General features: G+C 36.7%; 1 protein-coding gene across 3 annotated transcripts in view; it reads left to right on the forward strand.

Annotated features, from left to right (window-relative positions):
* The window catches only part of LSAMP (limbic system associated membrane protein), a 647096-nt gene that overhangs the window by 409036 nt on the left and 220769 nt on the right, over positions 1-17291 (forward strand). For all 3 annotated transcript variants that reach the window (XM_050781918.1, XM_050781919.1, XM_050781917.1), the window contains exon 3: positions 11627-11752. In XM_050781918.1, coding sequence (XP_050637875.1) covers positions 11627-11752 — 126 coding nt within the window. The remainder of the gene's footprint in view (positions 1-11626; positions 11753-17291) is intronic.

The raw sequence follows: 17291 nt of genomic DNA on the forward strand, positions 1-17291 counted from the left end.
GGGAATATGAGATTTCAGAGAAGTTGCTGACTTGCTGAGTAACTGCAGCTTCAGTGAACAGACTCAGAAGGGTTCCATTTGCTTTTATTTAGCAAGGCAATGACCCATCCATGGGAACAGCCACTTGATATCCCACAGAGTGCACCTATTGCTGAAGCAGCAATAATGGGCACCCTTAGCTGAATGCACATGCTGGTGTCTGGATAATTTGTCCCATTTCTAAACTTGAACACTCACTTAGATTCTGGGGTGACTGTGAACATTTAATACATATAGAAAGATTTCAATTTAATATACCTTGATTTTAGGTAGACTAAGGGACTCTCAGTTCGCAGATATCCACACTACACATGTGTCACCAGCAGAGAACGTTCACCACTGTTTGGTATATAAATGAGCTATGTAACATTTATTTGTCCCATGGCTCCCATGTTTAAGTTATTTAGAGCCATCTAATTCAAATTAACCTTCCTTTTTTTTTTTTTTTTTATCAGGAGAACCCACTCCTGATGTTTAACATGGGTTCTTTACTATTTCCCAAGTGTCTCGGCTGGGTTGAGAAATAAAGGGAAGGAGCACAAGAGAGAGAAATTTAAAGCTGGGTGTCCGGGGGAGACATCACATGTCAGCAGGATCCATGATGTTCCCAGAGCCTTAAAACCAACAAGTTTTTATTAGCGATTTTCAAAAGGGGAGGAAGTGCACAAATAGGGTGTGGATCACAGAGATCACATACTTCACAAGGTAATAAAATATCACAAAGCAAATGGAGGCAGGGCGAGATCACAGGACCACCAGATGAGGTGAAATTAAAATTGCTAATGAAGTTTTGGGCACGCATTGTCATTGATAACATCTTATCAGGAAACAGGGTTTGAGAGCAGATAACCTGTCTGACCACAATGTATTAGGTGGGAATTTTTGTCCTAATAAGCCTGGGAGTGCTATAGGAGACCTGGGCTTATTTCATCCCTTTGGCTTCGACCATAAAAGATGGGACGCCTTAAAAGGGGCCGTCTATAGGCCTACCTTCAGGGTGCATTCTCTTTCTCAGGGATGTTCCTTGCTGTGAAAAAGAATTCAGCGATATTTCTCCTATTTGCTTATGAAAGAGGAGAAATATAGCTCTGTTCCGTCTGGCTCACCAGCAGCCAGTTCAAAGTTACCTCTCTTGTTCCCTGAACATCGCTGTTATCCTGTTCTTTTTTTAAGATGCCCAAATTTCATATTCAAACACACATGCTCTACAAACAATTTGTGCCGGTGACACAATCCACAATCACAGGGTCCTGAGGTGACATTCATCCTCCTCAGCTTACAAAGAAGATGATGGGATTAAGAGATTAAAATAAAGACAGGCATAGGAAATCACAAGGATATTCATTGGGGAAGTGATAAGTGTCCATGAAATATTCACAATTTATGTTCAGAGATTACAGTAAAGATAGGTGTAAGAAATTATAAAAGTATTAATTCTGGGAGCTAATAAATGTCCATGAAATCTTCACAATATATGTTCTTCTGCCACGGCTTCAGCCGCTCCCTCCGTTTGGGGTCCCTGACTTCCCGCAACACTTTTTGATGATGGCAACTGTCTGGATGAGTCTCTAGGGACTGTTTTGTTGTAAATCTGACTTCCTGGGACAGTGCTTGGGACTCATAAGGCCACTTGAGAATGTAATAATGTAGGGCTCAAAGGCCCAGAAGAGTATGCTTTACCCAGCTTACAACCTTAGCCAGCATACAAAAATGCCGGCTACATCTCGGAGAACAACATCACTGAAGCGTCAGGCACTAACTTTTAGTTACATGTGCAGTTCAGAAACTGCTCCTGTCGGATGAAAAGAGGATTAAAGGAAGATGGCTTTTTCTTGACCATACATTGTCTTAATATGTCATTTCTATTAGCTTCCTGCTCCAGTTTCCCTGAGTTAACTACATTACCACACACGGTACCTAGCATAGATTTGTTTTGTGCATACATTTTATCTTTTCTTCTAAATAGTTAGCATATTATCCCTCTTACCTTATTTGGATCATCACTTAATGCAGGCACGAATGTAGCATTAGTAATCACTCCTGGCAGAGAAATTTGAGTAACTGATACTTATAATGAGTTTTTTTCTTCCCTCAGCTTCACCTGACACTCAAAGAAGCTATAGTTTCTGTATTTTTTCTACTTGCCCATGAAATTTGTGTCTAAATGAAATCATGTTCCGATAGAATGTGGTTCAAATGCCGACCCCACAGGCTGATGTTTCTTGCTTTGCAAATGGATCCTAATAGAAGTGGGAACTAGTGCTAGTGGAAAAGATATTCTCACTGCCAGTTGTATTCTACTACAAGGTCTAAGGCTTCAGAGACTCCAATGACAGCCACAAAACACCTGGCAACATCTGTTGTTTACAAGGGCAACAAATTAAAGAAGACCAATTTTTTATGGAGACATGACAAATTATGTAATATTGTGACAAAATTTAATTTTGGCTGCTTTTTCTTGGAAAAAAGAGTCAGCTAAGTTTCTAAAAAAAATGGTGAAAATTATTTCACTCATGGTATATATTCTTGCATCTTTGTGTCACTTTTTATTGGAGATATAAAGTATCCAGACATTTATTAAATGGCTAAACATACTGGCAGAGCTCTCCATAATAGTAGAGAAAAGCTCAATACAGATCTTTGGGGTAATTTATTTTTAATGCCACAATTAATGATTAATTATAAATTATAGTAATTACCTATACCTTTTGGCAATCATGGAGTCTGCAAAAATATAACTAGAATGCCATTAGCCACAGAAATGCATGGGCTATTTTACCATGTTATCCTAGGAGGGCTCAAGACAACACTTCTTTATTAGCTAGTTTTAGTATGTAATAAATAATAGGTACATTTGTCAGACCTCTTACTGCTTTATAGATAGACCAAGTTCACATGCGTTATCTTATTGGACCCTAATATCAATCCTGTAATATTGCCTAATGCTAACCTTGTACCTCCAATTGCTAGGTGAGGAAACTGAAGCTCAGAAGGATTTAAATAATTTGTTATAATTTGGTCATTTATTCACTCAAAATTGGGTAAGCACCTACAAAGTGCCTGATGATGGGGATTCAGAAGCAAAATGTTAGAGAATATTCTGTTGCATTGTGAGCTAGTCGCAGGGCAGGATCACAAATCCCCCGGCTCTCAATCTAGTACACTGTGCTACATTTCCCAGTCCTGTCATCCATCCTGCAAACTCCCACACCATGCAGCAAAACATGCTTTAGTGGCATTTTCAGAAACAAAATGCCAGGTTAGATGGATGTTTGATGTTTCACTAGATGGCATTTATGTGTTGCATTGTATATTTTTATTCTCATTGTTGAATCCTGGGAGTATGCTTATTAAATACAGCAAGTGCTGCTCAAGAAACATTCTGTAGATTTCTGAACCCAGTTCTTACATAGACACACCATATTCTTTCATAGCCTGTGACATATGCAAATAAACAGGGCTTAAGCTCTTCTTGCTGTACCAAAGAAAAGTTAAAAATTAGGGAGTTGATGGTGTTTTTTTAAGACCCCACCATCACCACATACCAGTAGTGTATACACCTTGCCCCATCTTTGAATGAACAATAACTAATGAGACTAATTTGTTGCTAATTTGTACCATTAGAAATGGCACTTTGAATTGAGTACAAGTAATAACCACTAATTATTTGAGGTTAGGGAAATGAGCCAACTGACCACTTTTCTCTCCTACTCTGGAACTGATTAGTTTCCTTCTGTTGGTTGTTCAGCTAGGAACCAAGGATAAACGCATTAAAATATTCACAGCTGGAATTAAATGGCTTTGTAGATCTAAGGTTATTTTAAAGCAACCAAACTGACAGATACTCAACCAATGCTTAACATGCAACAAAGCTAGCATGTGGAAGCCAACGGAGTATCTAGGCAGAGATGACAACAGTTTACCTCTGTGGAAAGTCCCCTCTTCAGATTTTCCCCTTATTATGGCTGATCCTTAATTTTGCAACAATTAGGATTCTTTGGTTTAAGCAATAGAAATTGACTGGCTAATCTGATGTATAAAGCAGGTGGTCCATTGGAAGAATATGAAATAACACAGAATTGAAGGAAAACAGAAAAACTTTACTTCAGCAAGTACACAAGGGCTGTATCTCTGGATATCCAAACCATAACTTCAAATAATTAGTGGCAAAAACTAGGGAAGAATAATAGTCCTTTTAGGTGGTTAGCCTTTCATGATGTATATTAACCATTGCTGCTGAACAAATCAAAATCGGGAGCATAAAATAATAGTTACTCTTTATTTTGCACAAATGGGGAAGTCAGCTGATTGAGGCTGAATTTCTTGAGGTGACTCTGCTCCTGGGGTTACCAGATTTGACAAGTCAAAATAAAGGATGCCCAGTTAAATTTGGATTTGGGGTAAATGACAAATAATTTTTCTTATAAATGTGTCTAATGCAATATTTGGAACACATTTATACTAAAAAAGCATTTGTTGTTTGTCACAAATTTATATTTAACTGGGTACACTGTATTTTCTCTGACAATTCTGTCTGGCATCTCCCATCCTTCTCCTGGGATGAAGAGGCTCAGCTGAGCATGTTCTTCTGGTGGTCATGGCAGAGGCACAAGCACAGGTGAATTCAATGGTACCAGCACTTTTCAAAACTATGCTTGTGTTCCAGATGCTGACATCCTGTTGGCAAAAGCAAGTAACATGCCCCAGGGATGAAAAAGTATATGTCACCCTCTGTAGGAGGGCATAGATGTGGCAAAGGACGGGGATAGAGGGAAGGGTACAGATTTGGGGCCATTAACACAGTCTGCCAGCAAGAGATTAAGTCAGTTTCATCCTCTTTTGAATCATTCCTCATAGAAACCAGGTTCCAAGGGGGGAGGTCTGAATAGTACAGCTTAGGTCTTGTCCCCACTCCTTGTCCAAGAATTGGTCACTTGATTAAGAGTCCCAACAAACCTATAGCTGTGGGTGAGCAGTGGTTTTTCCAAAGGAAAACCAGGATGTCTTACCAGAAGAAAGAGGCATGGATTCTCGGCAAGTAAATCATATATATCTATTCTACTTATGTCCCTGACTTTGACTCCATTTCTACTTTTTGGCATATATAAGAAATGTTAGTCTTATACAAAAAGAAGGAGGGATGATTTGTGAACCTACAGAGCTGTACAAACACCTCTGGACAGTCAACTCTGGGTCTGTAAGAGTCAGGGCAGACCCTGGAGATCTGGTAGAGGGTGGATAAAGGAACTGCAAAGACAATAAGGAGGGCCAGAAAAACAGGTGGCAGAGCCAGACTGACTGTGTCATAATCTTACTTAAGGCTGCCCCATTGCACAGCTGAGGGAGTCTACATTATTAGATGCACCTAGATTTTAGCATTATTTCAGAAATCACCATTCAATTTTTACTAAACAGAAAAAAAGTATATAGGCCCAATGCAATGGCTCATGCCTGTAATCTCGGCACTTTGAGAGGTCAGGGTAGAAGAATCGCTTGAACCCAGGAGTTTGAGGATGCAGTGAACTATGATCGCTCCACTGTGCTCAGAAAAACAAAAGAAAGAAATGTGTATTGTAATGCAGAATTTACGTGCATTTCAATAAAGAATATTACCCATTTAATAATCCAAATTTTAAAATTAACACAAAATAGTATAGTATCCAAAAAATTAATTATATATTTTAGAAATATTTTGGTTGAATTAGTTAGCATGGTAAGTAATGTTTATATTTACATGTTTCCCAGAAATACTGAGCTGGCCAGGTTGGTAGCACTTTATAGGGTAATTCTGAAAACCAAAAGAGTGTATGCACTTTACATCATTCAACAAATGGTATTGTGGACATTGGCTAAAAAATTATAGGCAGGAAAAAACTGATTATTTCTCATACCAGAAATAAATTCCATATGATTTTAAGAATTCAATATAAAAAAAGAACCAATTAAAATAAAAAGAAGGAATAGAGATAAATATTTCACTGTTCTTATGTTGGAAAAGGATTATTTATGCACGAAAGCAATGGAAGAAATAACAAAAGAGAGATCAATAGATACAACAACAAGGAAGTTTTAAACTTCAGCAGACAAAAATAATCATAAACAAAAGACAGAGCCGAAGAATAAATTGTAAATATGACTGCATGACAACAAAAGGTGAATTCCTTACAATATAAGTAGCTCTCATTAATCAGTAAGAAAAACAAAATAATCCAGACAAATGTAGTTATCACTGAAACTGAATAGATTGAAAACATTGAATAAATGGTTCATGGCATTATATATAGGAAAATATAATAAATCTCACTAATATTCTGTAAATAAGAATTGTTAAGGGATTGTCTAGAAAGGAAAAAAAAGCACTACACAGAGTACTATGTTGTTCCAAGAATTCGGCATAAATCAATATTACAGTGATTTTGAAAAATAAACAACTTACGTTTGCTGATTCAAATAGGCATGTTATATTAATAACAGTACTTTCTAGGCAGTCATTCCTACTGAGAATTAACCTAAGGAAAAAATACTATCTCTATCACTTTTGCAGAAGTGAATATGATCTAGAGGAAGAGTAAAGTTTGTGAAACATACAAATTCTAGGTTTTGGTTCTACCTCTATTATTCATTAGCTATGTGATATTTACCCATTTTTGTCCCGTTTGCCTGCATGTGGGAAATGGTAGTAATAGTAGTAATAATGATGATGCTGATAATAATAATAATAATAATAATACATTTTACTTCCCAGGATTTTTATAAAGATTTTATGGGGTAATAGAATAAAATTTTTGAATTGCCACCTGATGTTATTGGTGATTATCTAAATTTAATTCTATGGAGGGCTACGGGAAACTAGGAAAGAAATAGTAAACTATTACACTAAGAAAGGTACATCTATCTATCTACTTCTTCCTCCTCACATAAAAAGAAACAAAGACACTAAAACTCAGAAAAAAGCCTGTAGTTGAGGAAGTTAGACACCAAGTTCTTCTTGGTTGCTATGTTCCTGAAATATACAGACACTTCTCTACCTCATGGTTAATGTTTTTTATTAAGAGTCAAATAAGTTGATAGGGAAATAGATGACTAAAGGGTAGCTAAATAAATATTGATAAGAGCTCCATTTTACTCGTTCAAAATGAAAACTTACTCCTTTCTGACAAAAATTCTGTGAGATACCCTTCTTGAGTGAAGTAAAAAGTTGGGAAAAACTAAGTGAATTTTTTTCAGCACTTTTTGAGCACCTGCTATGTTCTAAGCACCATGCTCTGTAAGATTCAGTGGTTTAGAAAACACTGTGTGGCTCTTACGGTTTTGTGAAAGGCACAGGTAAGTAACCCAGCTGTCACGGTTCAGTGCTGTGAGGGTGAGACACAGGGCATTTCACCCAATATGGCCTCATGAGTGGGGCATGAGGTGAGAACACAGCAGGGCATTTCACCCAGTGTGGATCCAGGAACAGAGTGGGAGGCAGCAGGGTGGGGAACAACAGGAAAGTCTTTCGCAAACAAGTAAGGAGACAAGCTGACAAGCTGAAATTTGAAAGGGGAAGAGGGTAATTGCATGAAGAGTTGAAAGAAGAATATTTCATGTAGGAAGAAATATAATCTCAAATGCCAGAGTGTGAGGAGAGCACTTCCAGAAGCCAAAATTTGCCTGATGCCACTGGATGATGCAATGCAAATGGAGTAGGAAATGAAGCTGGAGAGATAAGCAGGGCCAATCATGAATGACCTATTAAACCATATTTAAAAGTTCGGATTTTATCTTGAGGACAATGAGATTAATCAAGAGATATTACATTCACATTTGCAATTTAGGAAAAAAATATCTGATTGTAGTATGGTGAATGTGTGGCAGTGAGCATGAAGAGCGGAAAGCTAGAGACAAAGAAACCGTTTTTAATATTTTCTCATTTCAGTAATTTAGGCCCTCCCAGAAAGAAATGTTAATGTCTGAAACAAGGTTAGTGGGAGTAGGGACCGGGAGTAAAGAATGAATCTGATATATATATATATACACACACATATACACACACACACAGGTATATATACATATATATTTGTCTATATACATATATATGCGTGTATATATATGCGTATATACATCACACTCATATAATATAAAATTGATCCTCAATACATGACATAAACCACAGAACATGACATAAACCACAGAACATGAGGATCAATTTTTTATGAGTGTAGTGAAGGGGAGACAGCAGTCAAGGGAGATGCTTCGCTTTTTTTGCTTAGACAATTCTACCTGATGACACTGTTAACTAAGATAATAAAACACAAGTGTTTTGTGGGAAGGAAGATAATGACTTTAGTCCTGAGTTTGTTGAATCTTGGGTGTCTGTGAGGCAAACTGTAGAGATACGGAATAGTCCATTGGAATGTAGGTATAACAATCATGAAAACAATCTGGGCTGTACGTGGTGCTTTAGCTTCTGAAGCTAGAAAATAGGTAAGATCCTTTGATGAATGTATAGATTGAGATGAAGAAAGAGGTAAGTGATCAAACTCTTAAATACAGATAGTTAAGGAAAGGACAAGATAAGCCTAAGAGTTAATCTGAGAAGGCTGACTATAAGGATAAGAGGAAAAGCAGTTAAATTTGGTGTCCTAGAAACCAAGGGAAATAAAAAATAACAACTGAAAGGAGTATCAACAGAGCCAAACAGTTCAGAGAAAAACAAGATAACAGAAATTGTCCATAGACCTAGAAACAATATGATAATTGGTGAGCTTCCTGACAGTAATTTCATTTGAGGTTAAGGAGAGAATCCAGATTGCACTGAAGGTTGAGGTGTGGATGGGAGATGACGATGTGGTGTAGGGCAATTCCCTCAAGAGATTTGGAAAGAGAGATTGAAAGTAAATAAGGTGGGAAAAAATAAAAAATAAAAAAGGGACGCATGTTCTCAGGATCTCCTGAAAGCTAAGTCACAGGAAAAAAGAAAAAAAGAAAAAACAGAAGTGAAGAAGAGTTTAAGGAGAAATTTCTTTTGACAGCAGAAAAGACTGTATCACATGTACATGCTTATGGGAAGAAGCTAGTACAAAATAAAATAAAAGTAGGAAAACAATTGATGAAGTAAGACCCACTGAAAGTGATCCAGAGGCACATGGAATACAAGGTGGTTACATTCCTAACTATTCAGCATGAACACTTTCTCTATCTCCAGTCTCTGAGACTCAGTACTTAAATAGATTGTCCTTAATTAGGAGATGCAGTGTGGTTTGGTGGCCAGAACATAGCCCTGCAGTCAATTATTCTAGATTTTATTCCCAACTTTATCAGTACCTGTCTATGTGAAATTGAACAAGTGGCTTAACTGGTGTGACATGTAAATGCAAAGTCTTTGCTCTATGTCCTTTTATTTAAAAGAGAGAGAGAGAGATTGTCAGTCAGTTGTACCACAGGTAGTAATTCTCTGGGATTTTTTTTAGTTGTGGATTTTTTTTCTGTTTTATAAATGTGCATGGTTTTATATTAGGGATATAGAGCCTTTTTTTTTTTTTTTAATCACAACATATCTGTATTTCTTCTCCTCACACTGTGTCCCATGTTGCAATTCAGATGTAACTACAACTTTAGTAATGCGGAATCTTAGAATTACTATATAGCTTTCTGTGATAGGTTTTGGATTGTTGAGGATGGCACCTAGTATGTCCACATTTTGTTCTGAAACACTATCATTGATTTATAGTTCATTGCAGTTGTTTCGAAGATGTTCAGAGCACTAGCCTACTCATCTGAGAGTTAGTAACTGTGAACTCCAAACAATGGAACAATCGGACATTCAGGAGCTCTGAATTCTAAATCCAGCCATAGTTCTTGATGGGCTCGTCCTTAACAAGCCATCATTTTTCTCTGTGCCTGATATTCTTCCCTGTAAAATATATATGATCTTTCAGGTTTTCACTGCAAAAGTCTGTGAGAACATATTGCAAGACAGTGTGTGAATTTGAGAAAACGACCCTTAACCCCAATAGCCAAAAGGAGGATTAGGAACTCTGTAAATAGAGATTGCTAAATATTTGGAATCAGCTACAGTCTGCTGCCCTTGGGTTTGACTTGTAATGACCGGTCCCCTACCCAGAGGCCCTACAAGAGTGGAAAGCTGAGGTGGAGAGAGTCCTCATCCTGCTTCCTCCGTGTCACACTCTGAACCAGTCAGTTGCCCAAGTACCATCAGTGTCTCCTAATGAAGATTTGCAGGGATCGTTTGGCTGTCAGGTGCTTGCTTCTGCAAGCAGAAAATGTTCCTGTTTTATTCGTCACTACACAGAGTCCCTAATGGGCAGTAAGAATGAGAAAAGATAAAATTCATTATTGAACTCCTTCATGCTCTTTTGTCCTCCTCCTTCCCCCAGACACATACTTTCTCAGGGACAGCCTAAACAAGTGAGTAAAAAAGAAGAAATTCACAGTCAGACTATACACCCTGCTATTTGTAATCAGTGCATAACCTCTGTGATGAAATTTGTGAGTAATTCACTCCCCACTTAAGCCTACCGACGTGTGATCTAATGTTGCCACCCTGAACACTAATGAAGGAAGTCAGACGGCAGTACAGCTTGCCCTTGGGGACTCATTTCTCACATCACCAAAAACTAATTTCTGTTGTTTTCAGCCATCTGGTAGCCTGGGTTGTGAAGATGAAGTTGCAATCAAGTAGTGCCTATGAGCAAAGGCCCAGAATTGGCTGGGATTCAAACTCATTTTCTGCCCCTCACCTAGCCCCCTCTATGCCTCAGTTTCCCACCCATAAATAAAAACTTCATAGGATATCATTGCTTTATTGTAAGAAGTTATTGAAGTAATATTTGTTAAATACTCTATGTTGGGTTTTATGTATAATAAATGTTTAATTACAGTTAGCTATTAATTACATTGTTAGTAGTAGTGGTGTTGGAAGTATTAGAAGTAATAGTATTTTTGAATGTCTACCTGTCTGTGACATAGGCCTTATTAATTCACGTTTTCAATTCTAAGATACTTCATGCAGCCTGTTATACACAAAGATGATATTTAAATGCTTTCTATTGTGATGATTAATCCATGTTCATTATGTTGCTAGATTATAAGTAACCAGGTATTGCCACATCTTAATAATACAGTAATGTAATCTTATGCTAAATAGCATTGTTTTTCTTTTGCTGGTACTTGGAGAAGACATTGGATTATATTTATATACACATAAGAAAATAAATTTAAACAACAATGATAAGAAATAATATATTATTAATTTGCATAAATGTGCATGCTGTCTAATATCTAAATAAGGTACATTCTAGTATTTTTAAAAGCAAAGATATTTTCATCTTACTAGTTTGTGTATTTCCTACAGCACTCAAATGGCCATTGTGAAGGGTGTTCTTACCTTCACAATGTATGTGCTTAAGGATAACTTACAGATTTGGTAAGCAGATGACAAGCATGGGTCTTAAAAGCACCTTACTTCTTAACACAAAAATTCACATTAAGTTATAAAACCTTGAATTTGCCACTTCCAGTTGTATGGCTACAAGCCTAATCTTACTGACATGGTTACATATTCCATTTGCTTTTATTTTCACAGTCCCACCAAAGATCTCCAACATCTCCTCGGATGTCACTGTGAATGAGGGCAGCAATGTGACTCTGGTCTGCATGGCCAATGGCCGTCCTGAACCTGTTATCACCTGGAGACACCTTACACCAACTGGTAAGCAATGCTCCAGGTTCTAACATGCCACATACTGTTTAAAATATCCTCATGCTCCTGAAATTCTGTTGAATCAGAAATATCAATTCAATTCAGAATCAGAATTGAAATTCTGTTGAATCAGAAGGACATGCATGTATTTTGTTATTAAAATACTAAGAGAATGGCAACATAGGTCTTATTTAGGGTCCTCATGGTCTTTGCTAGTGTGTTAATCTCTATAAGGTTTATAATCATTGTACTGAGTATATATGTAGATCTCTATCTATCTATCTATCTATCTATCTGTAAAATTTCAGTTTCAATAGAACAGCCCCCTGCAATGCAAAAAATACAGAAGCATTAAATGGCTTGATATTATATGTAAAATATATGCCAGTTTGGTGATTGAGTGTCTTGGGGTGATATTTTGTCTGAATTAATTTTACATAGTTGTTTGTAAGTTTGTTTGCGTTGCTTTTAACTACAGTTTTCTAACTTGTAGCACCTTGTGAAGAAATATATCAGGAAAATACAGAATTGTTTCTCACTTTTATTGTCCTGTCCTTGGCATCAGGTTCTGTGATGGGCATCAGACATGGACTAAGTTGCATGAACTCATTATGAGTCCCAGCTATTGATACTAATTCAGTCAAAATCAGAAACTCATTTCCCTGGAATGTCTTCAGCATCCTTTCTTCCCCCTTCTTACCATCATTGCCGTGAAAATGTTCCCAGGCCTCCTGCTTTTTGAACTTTATTTAAATGTTTGAGCAAATTATTTAAGATTAGCTGCATACATACTCCTCTACTCTACCAATTACATTTTCTGGTATGCAAAACTATGTTTTGTCAAATAACACAGTCTTTATAGAATGTAGCATTCTATTTAAATCTTCCAGAAAGATAGGCAACAGGTCAATTTTTCTTATAAAATATTATTGATTTTGTAGAGAACCCACAAATTAAACTAATTTATATATTATAGTCACAAAATTTTCTCACGTAAGCAACTAGAGATTTGTTACAACATATTCATTTTAGAATGAACACCATAAAAATATTATGCAAGACTAGATGCACAACAGGAGCTAAACTGAGACACTTCTAAAAATCCAGGATAGCGTTTGGTTATAATGTGTTTAAAACTATCTGTATTTTGTGGTGTGAAAAGATGGGTCCTCTGTTTGATAGTAGATCCCAAATTGATTTCTCAAGTAAAATTTGGACCAACCTATAGAATAGTTTTATATTTAGGCAGATATTCTTATTAGAGGCCTCTATTTTCTTGAGAAAATGTCACGCAAAACTCATCCTTATTAACACAGGCAATTTCTCATTTATTGATAATATATACAAGACATTTATTTGGGAGAGAAATCTCAAACTCATTGACTCACATACTTATTTTAGACCTCATGTGGAAAAAAAAATGTATAAAGGATTGTCTCGAGTACAAACGTGCAGCTATTATATCTTTCCCTTGGAATGAATTAAACCTTCAGAGCACATTCTACTTGGATGGCATTGTGTTGGCTCCAATCCCATGCCACCTACCCGTGTCCCAAGTAGCATTGCTTTTACTGAATAGCAATTTGGTGTAGAAGCTATTGGCTCATATTTAAGGATGTTATAAAAGACACCTTCTAAAATCATTGTGTTTACTGTAATGTTATAATTGAGAGATTGTTAATTGTTTTACAGTTTTCCTTTGAGAAGACCATTTGAGGAAATTTGTTTTGTTTTTCAGTATCTCTACTTTCTTTTTTCCTAAGCAATCATTTGCTTTTTAAGAAAGGACCCAGTGAATTTTCATAAGTGATTGTATGCCCTTTATTGTAAACTTAGAGTCAAATTTATGGACCATCTGTAAAAATATATAAATTATTATACATAAATTACACATTAAAAATTGATTATAAACAAGCTATGCAGAAATTTATGGGATCAAGTCCATTTCAGATCACACTTGTGCTATCATCTTGTTTTCTTACCATTATTTTTATTTTGTCTCACTTTTTCTAATTAATTTAAATGTCTATGTAAAGATACTATTTATAATTTCTTACTCTTTTGTGGAACAAGGTGGTAGATAAAAGAAGGGATATGGGAGTTAGAAAGGAAGAAAGAGTCTATTCAAGTTACAATCAAATAATGAACTGCATTAATAGAAAATATTTATTTTGGCACAATGTTGACTAGCAAGTAGGCTTTTCAAGAAAAATTTTCTATGGCTGAATTGAACCTAAAGATAGATTCCTTTTTATCCCTTGAATTTATAAAACTTCTGATGTGGAACCAGAGTTTCAGAGCCTTTCCCACCTTGTCTAGGAGTTTGGGTAGTCATAACTAACACTCATAAACTTTCCCATGATAATGAACATGTGATTTGACCCCTTGTTTTTCTGTAATGTTTCAAGTCACCAAAAGACCAGAGGACAAGCTATGTCTTCCAGAGTAAAGGCTGTATTTACATAAACGCAGAGGACCCTGGAGACTTCAGTATCAACCAGGAAAATAGATACACTCACAGGGATTCTCAGTAGTCAGTAACAGAGGTCAGCAAACCACAGCCTGTGTATCAAATTTAGTCTGCTCCATTTATGTGCTGCCTGCAAGTGAAGAATAGTTTTTTAATTGTTAAATGGGGAAAAATCAAAATAATTTTATTTCTTTGACTTGCAAAAATCTCTCTCTCTCTCTATATATATATATATATTTACACACATATATATATAAAATTCAAATTTCAGTGTACATACATAAAGTTTTATTGCAACCCAGCCATGCTCATTCATTTACAAATTCTCAATGGTTGCTTTTGTTCTAAAACAGCATCACTGAATAATTGCGACAAAGATCACTTGTCCCACAAATGTAAAATATTTTCTATTTGACCCTTTACAGAAAAGTTTATAGACTCCTGTTCAAGGCCATGGCTTGGGACACAGGACAAGGATTTGCTGCACTCATCCATGGCCGGGTAGGGCTTTGGGGATATCCCCCACCAAGCTCCTTCAGACATCTCAAAGGAAACAACTTTACTCTTCTACGGTCTTCCATCTAGGCCCACTTTGTAAGTCAGATTCTACTCTGGCACATGCAAAGCTAGCTTTCTGTCGCATTTGCAGACTTGAGGGCAGACTACTATTCTCCTTTCGATTCCCACGCCTCCTCTTTCATTTCTTTTACATCTGACCTAAATAACCAACTGATCATAATCATATTCCTGGTGATAGGAGAGAGAACTTTCCTTTGCTATTTTATAAAGGAAACTAGGATTTTTGTTTGTTTGTTTTCATGTTTTTTTAAAAAATTTCTTTCAAAACACGGAAACAGTAGGTGATTCTTTTCAGCCTATAATGTGAAGTCTTCCTTGGAGATTATAAACAAGCTATGTGGAAGAGACCCAAAGAAGAGACTCTGCTCCCTGTGTGACAGCAAAGCTGCCTGCAACCCGTGGCCATGTGAGGAAAAAAAAAAATGGCTAGCTTTGTTCAATTATTAATTGTGCCTTCAACAGTACAGAGTGTGACTGCCTTGCAAAGGAAATGTACCTGTAATTAGCTCGACCCCACAGGGACATTGAGCCCTGGATAGGGGAAGATTCTACGCAGGGTTCACAATACCTGATTGTCATTTGATGACATGAGAGAAAGAAAAGAAAGAAATATGCATGGTATATTTTTATGAGGAGAATACTTATTACCTCTTAATTTAGTTTAAAAAAATTGGCAAGGCCATTTTGTTTCTTTCTTTTTGTGCCTGAAATTTCCTTTTCAAGTATACTGCAAGTGCTTTTAAAAAGGTAAATTAGAAGAATGGTGAATTTTTCATACATACAAAATAAAAAACACCTGAATTAGATGAAGTCGAAGACATTTATGCATTCTCTGCGTGCCTTCTTACATTTCTGATTTCTTAATTTTTCTCCCCTCTTCAGTTATATAGTTCAAAATGATGTGTCACACATGTGGTTATTAAATGTGACCTATTTTCTTCCTTAATTAAGTTAGACTTTCATAATCCTGTGACTCCCAGAGGGCGATTGCACCGTAACGTGTATTTTCTATGGAGTGTTTGATCTTCCTTCTGTGAGCAATGCTGCTCCCATCTTCATTTAACTTTATTTCTAAATCTTTATTCTCACATTCATGAGGAAGTCCCTTTCTCAAATGTGCATCATGTGTTGTCAGGATTGCTCAGGGTCACAGAAAGAGTTTCTATGCATTTCATTTCTGCAAAAGTTTTCACAACCTCCGTAGCTCTCCAGCACTGAAAAACTCAAAAGGTACACTGAGGATTTAACCCTTTAGGCTGAGAACAACCCAAGAGGTACTGTGTAATTTTCTTTTTCAGCCACAAGTCAGATCTCACTTAAAAAGTATTTTGCAATTTGATGGAGTGAGTGGGAAAATATTGTGCTTGGAGAAGCTAAGACGAGTCCGAAAAGTGTGAAATCCCATTTTCTCATTGGACATTGAGTTTTAACCACTTGATCTGAGATTCTCCTTTCAATTCATTTCCAAGTCTGAACCCTTGACTGATGGTACTTTTTAATTTCATTAATGCTATTACTCCCATCTGTTTTACTTCTAATTGTAAACTCACCCAATAAGACCAGCCTAGACTCTGACCTCATGGGCTTGAGAGAAATATATAATGTTAAACTGAACTCATTTACTTAAGTTGCATTACAGAAGTACCTGTTGCGAGTAACATCTGGTCCTTCAAGTTAGCATGTTAGAATTTGTATGATTTCATATTTAACACAAAGAACACATTATCTACAGGTTAAGTTTCAGGAAATTATTTCTCTGGGGCTTTCTTGTGTGGACCCTCCAGAAGATTCAGTGAGTCAAACTTGGTAGCATATGGATGTGGAATAGTCAAAGTTATGCATTTTGCAGGTGAAGACTGTTGACCATGCAGTAACATTCAAAAGAGAATAATGACGCAATTTATTCTATTAATTGCTTTCATTTATCTCTTGCATTTTTAATTTTTTTGTTGTTATTATACTTTAAGTTCTAGGGTACATGTGCATAACGTGCAGGTTTGTTACATATATATCCTTGTGCCATGTGGGTGTGCTGCACCCATCAACTCGTCAGAACCCATCAACTCGTCATTTACATGAGATATAACTCCCAATGCAATCCCTCCCCCCTCCCCCCTCCCCGTGATAGGCCCCGGTGTGTGATGTTCCCCTTCCCGAGTCCAAGTGATCTCATTGTTCAATTCCCACCTATGAGTGATAACATGCGGTGTTTGGTTTCCTGTTCTTGCGATAGTTTGCTGAGAATGATGGTTTCCAGCTGCATCCATGACCCTACAAAGGACACAAACTCATCCATTTTTATGGCTGCATAGTATTCCATGGTGTATATGTGCCACATTTTCTTAATCCAGTCTGTCACTGATGGACATTTGGGTTGATTCCAAGTCTTTGCTATTGTGAATAGTGCCGCAATAAACATACGTGTGCATGTGTCTTTATAGCAGCATGATTTATAATCCTTTGGGTATATACGCAGTAATGGGATGGCTGGGTCATATG

This window comes from Macaca thibetana, chromosome 2, assembly GCF_024542745.1.
Source record: "Macaca thibetana thibetana isolate TM-01 chromosome 2, ASM2454274v1, whole genome shotgun sequence".
NCBI classification, from domain to species: domain Eukaryota; kingdom Metazoa; phylum Chordata; class Mammalia; order Primates; family Cercopithecidae; genus Macaca; species Macaca thibetana.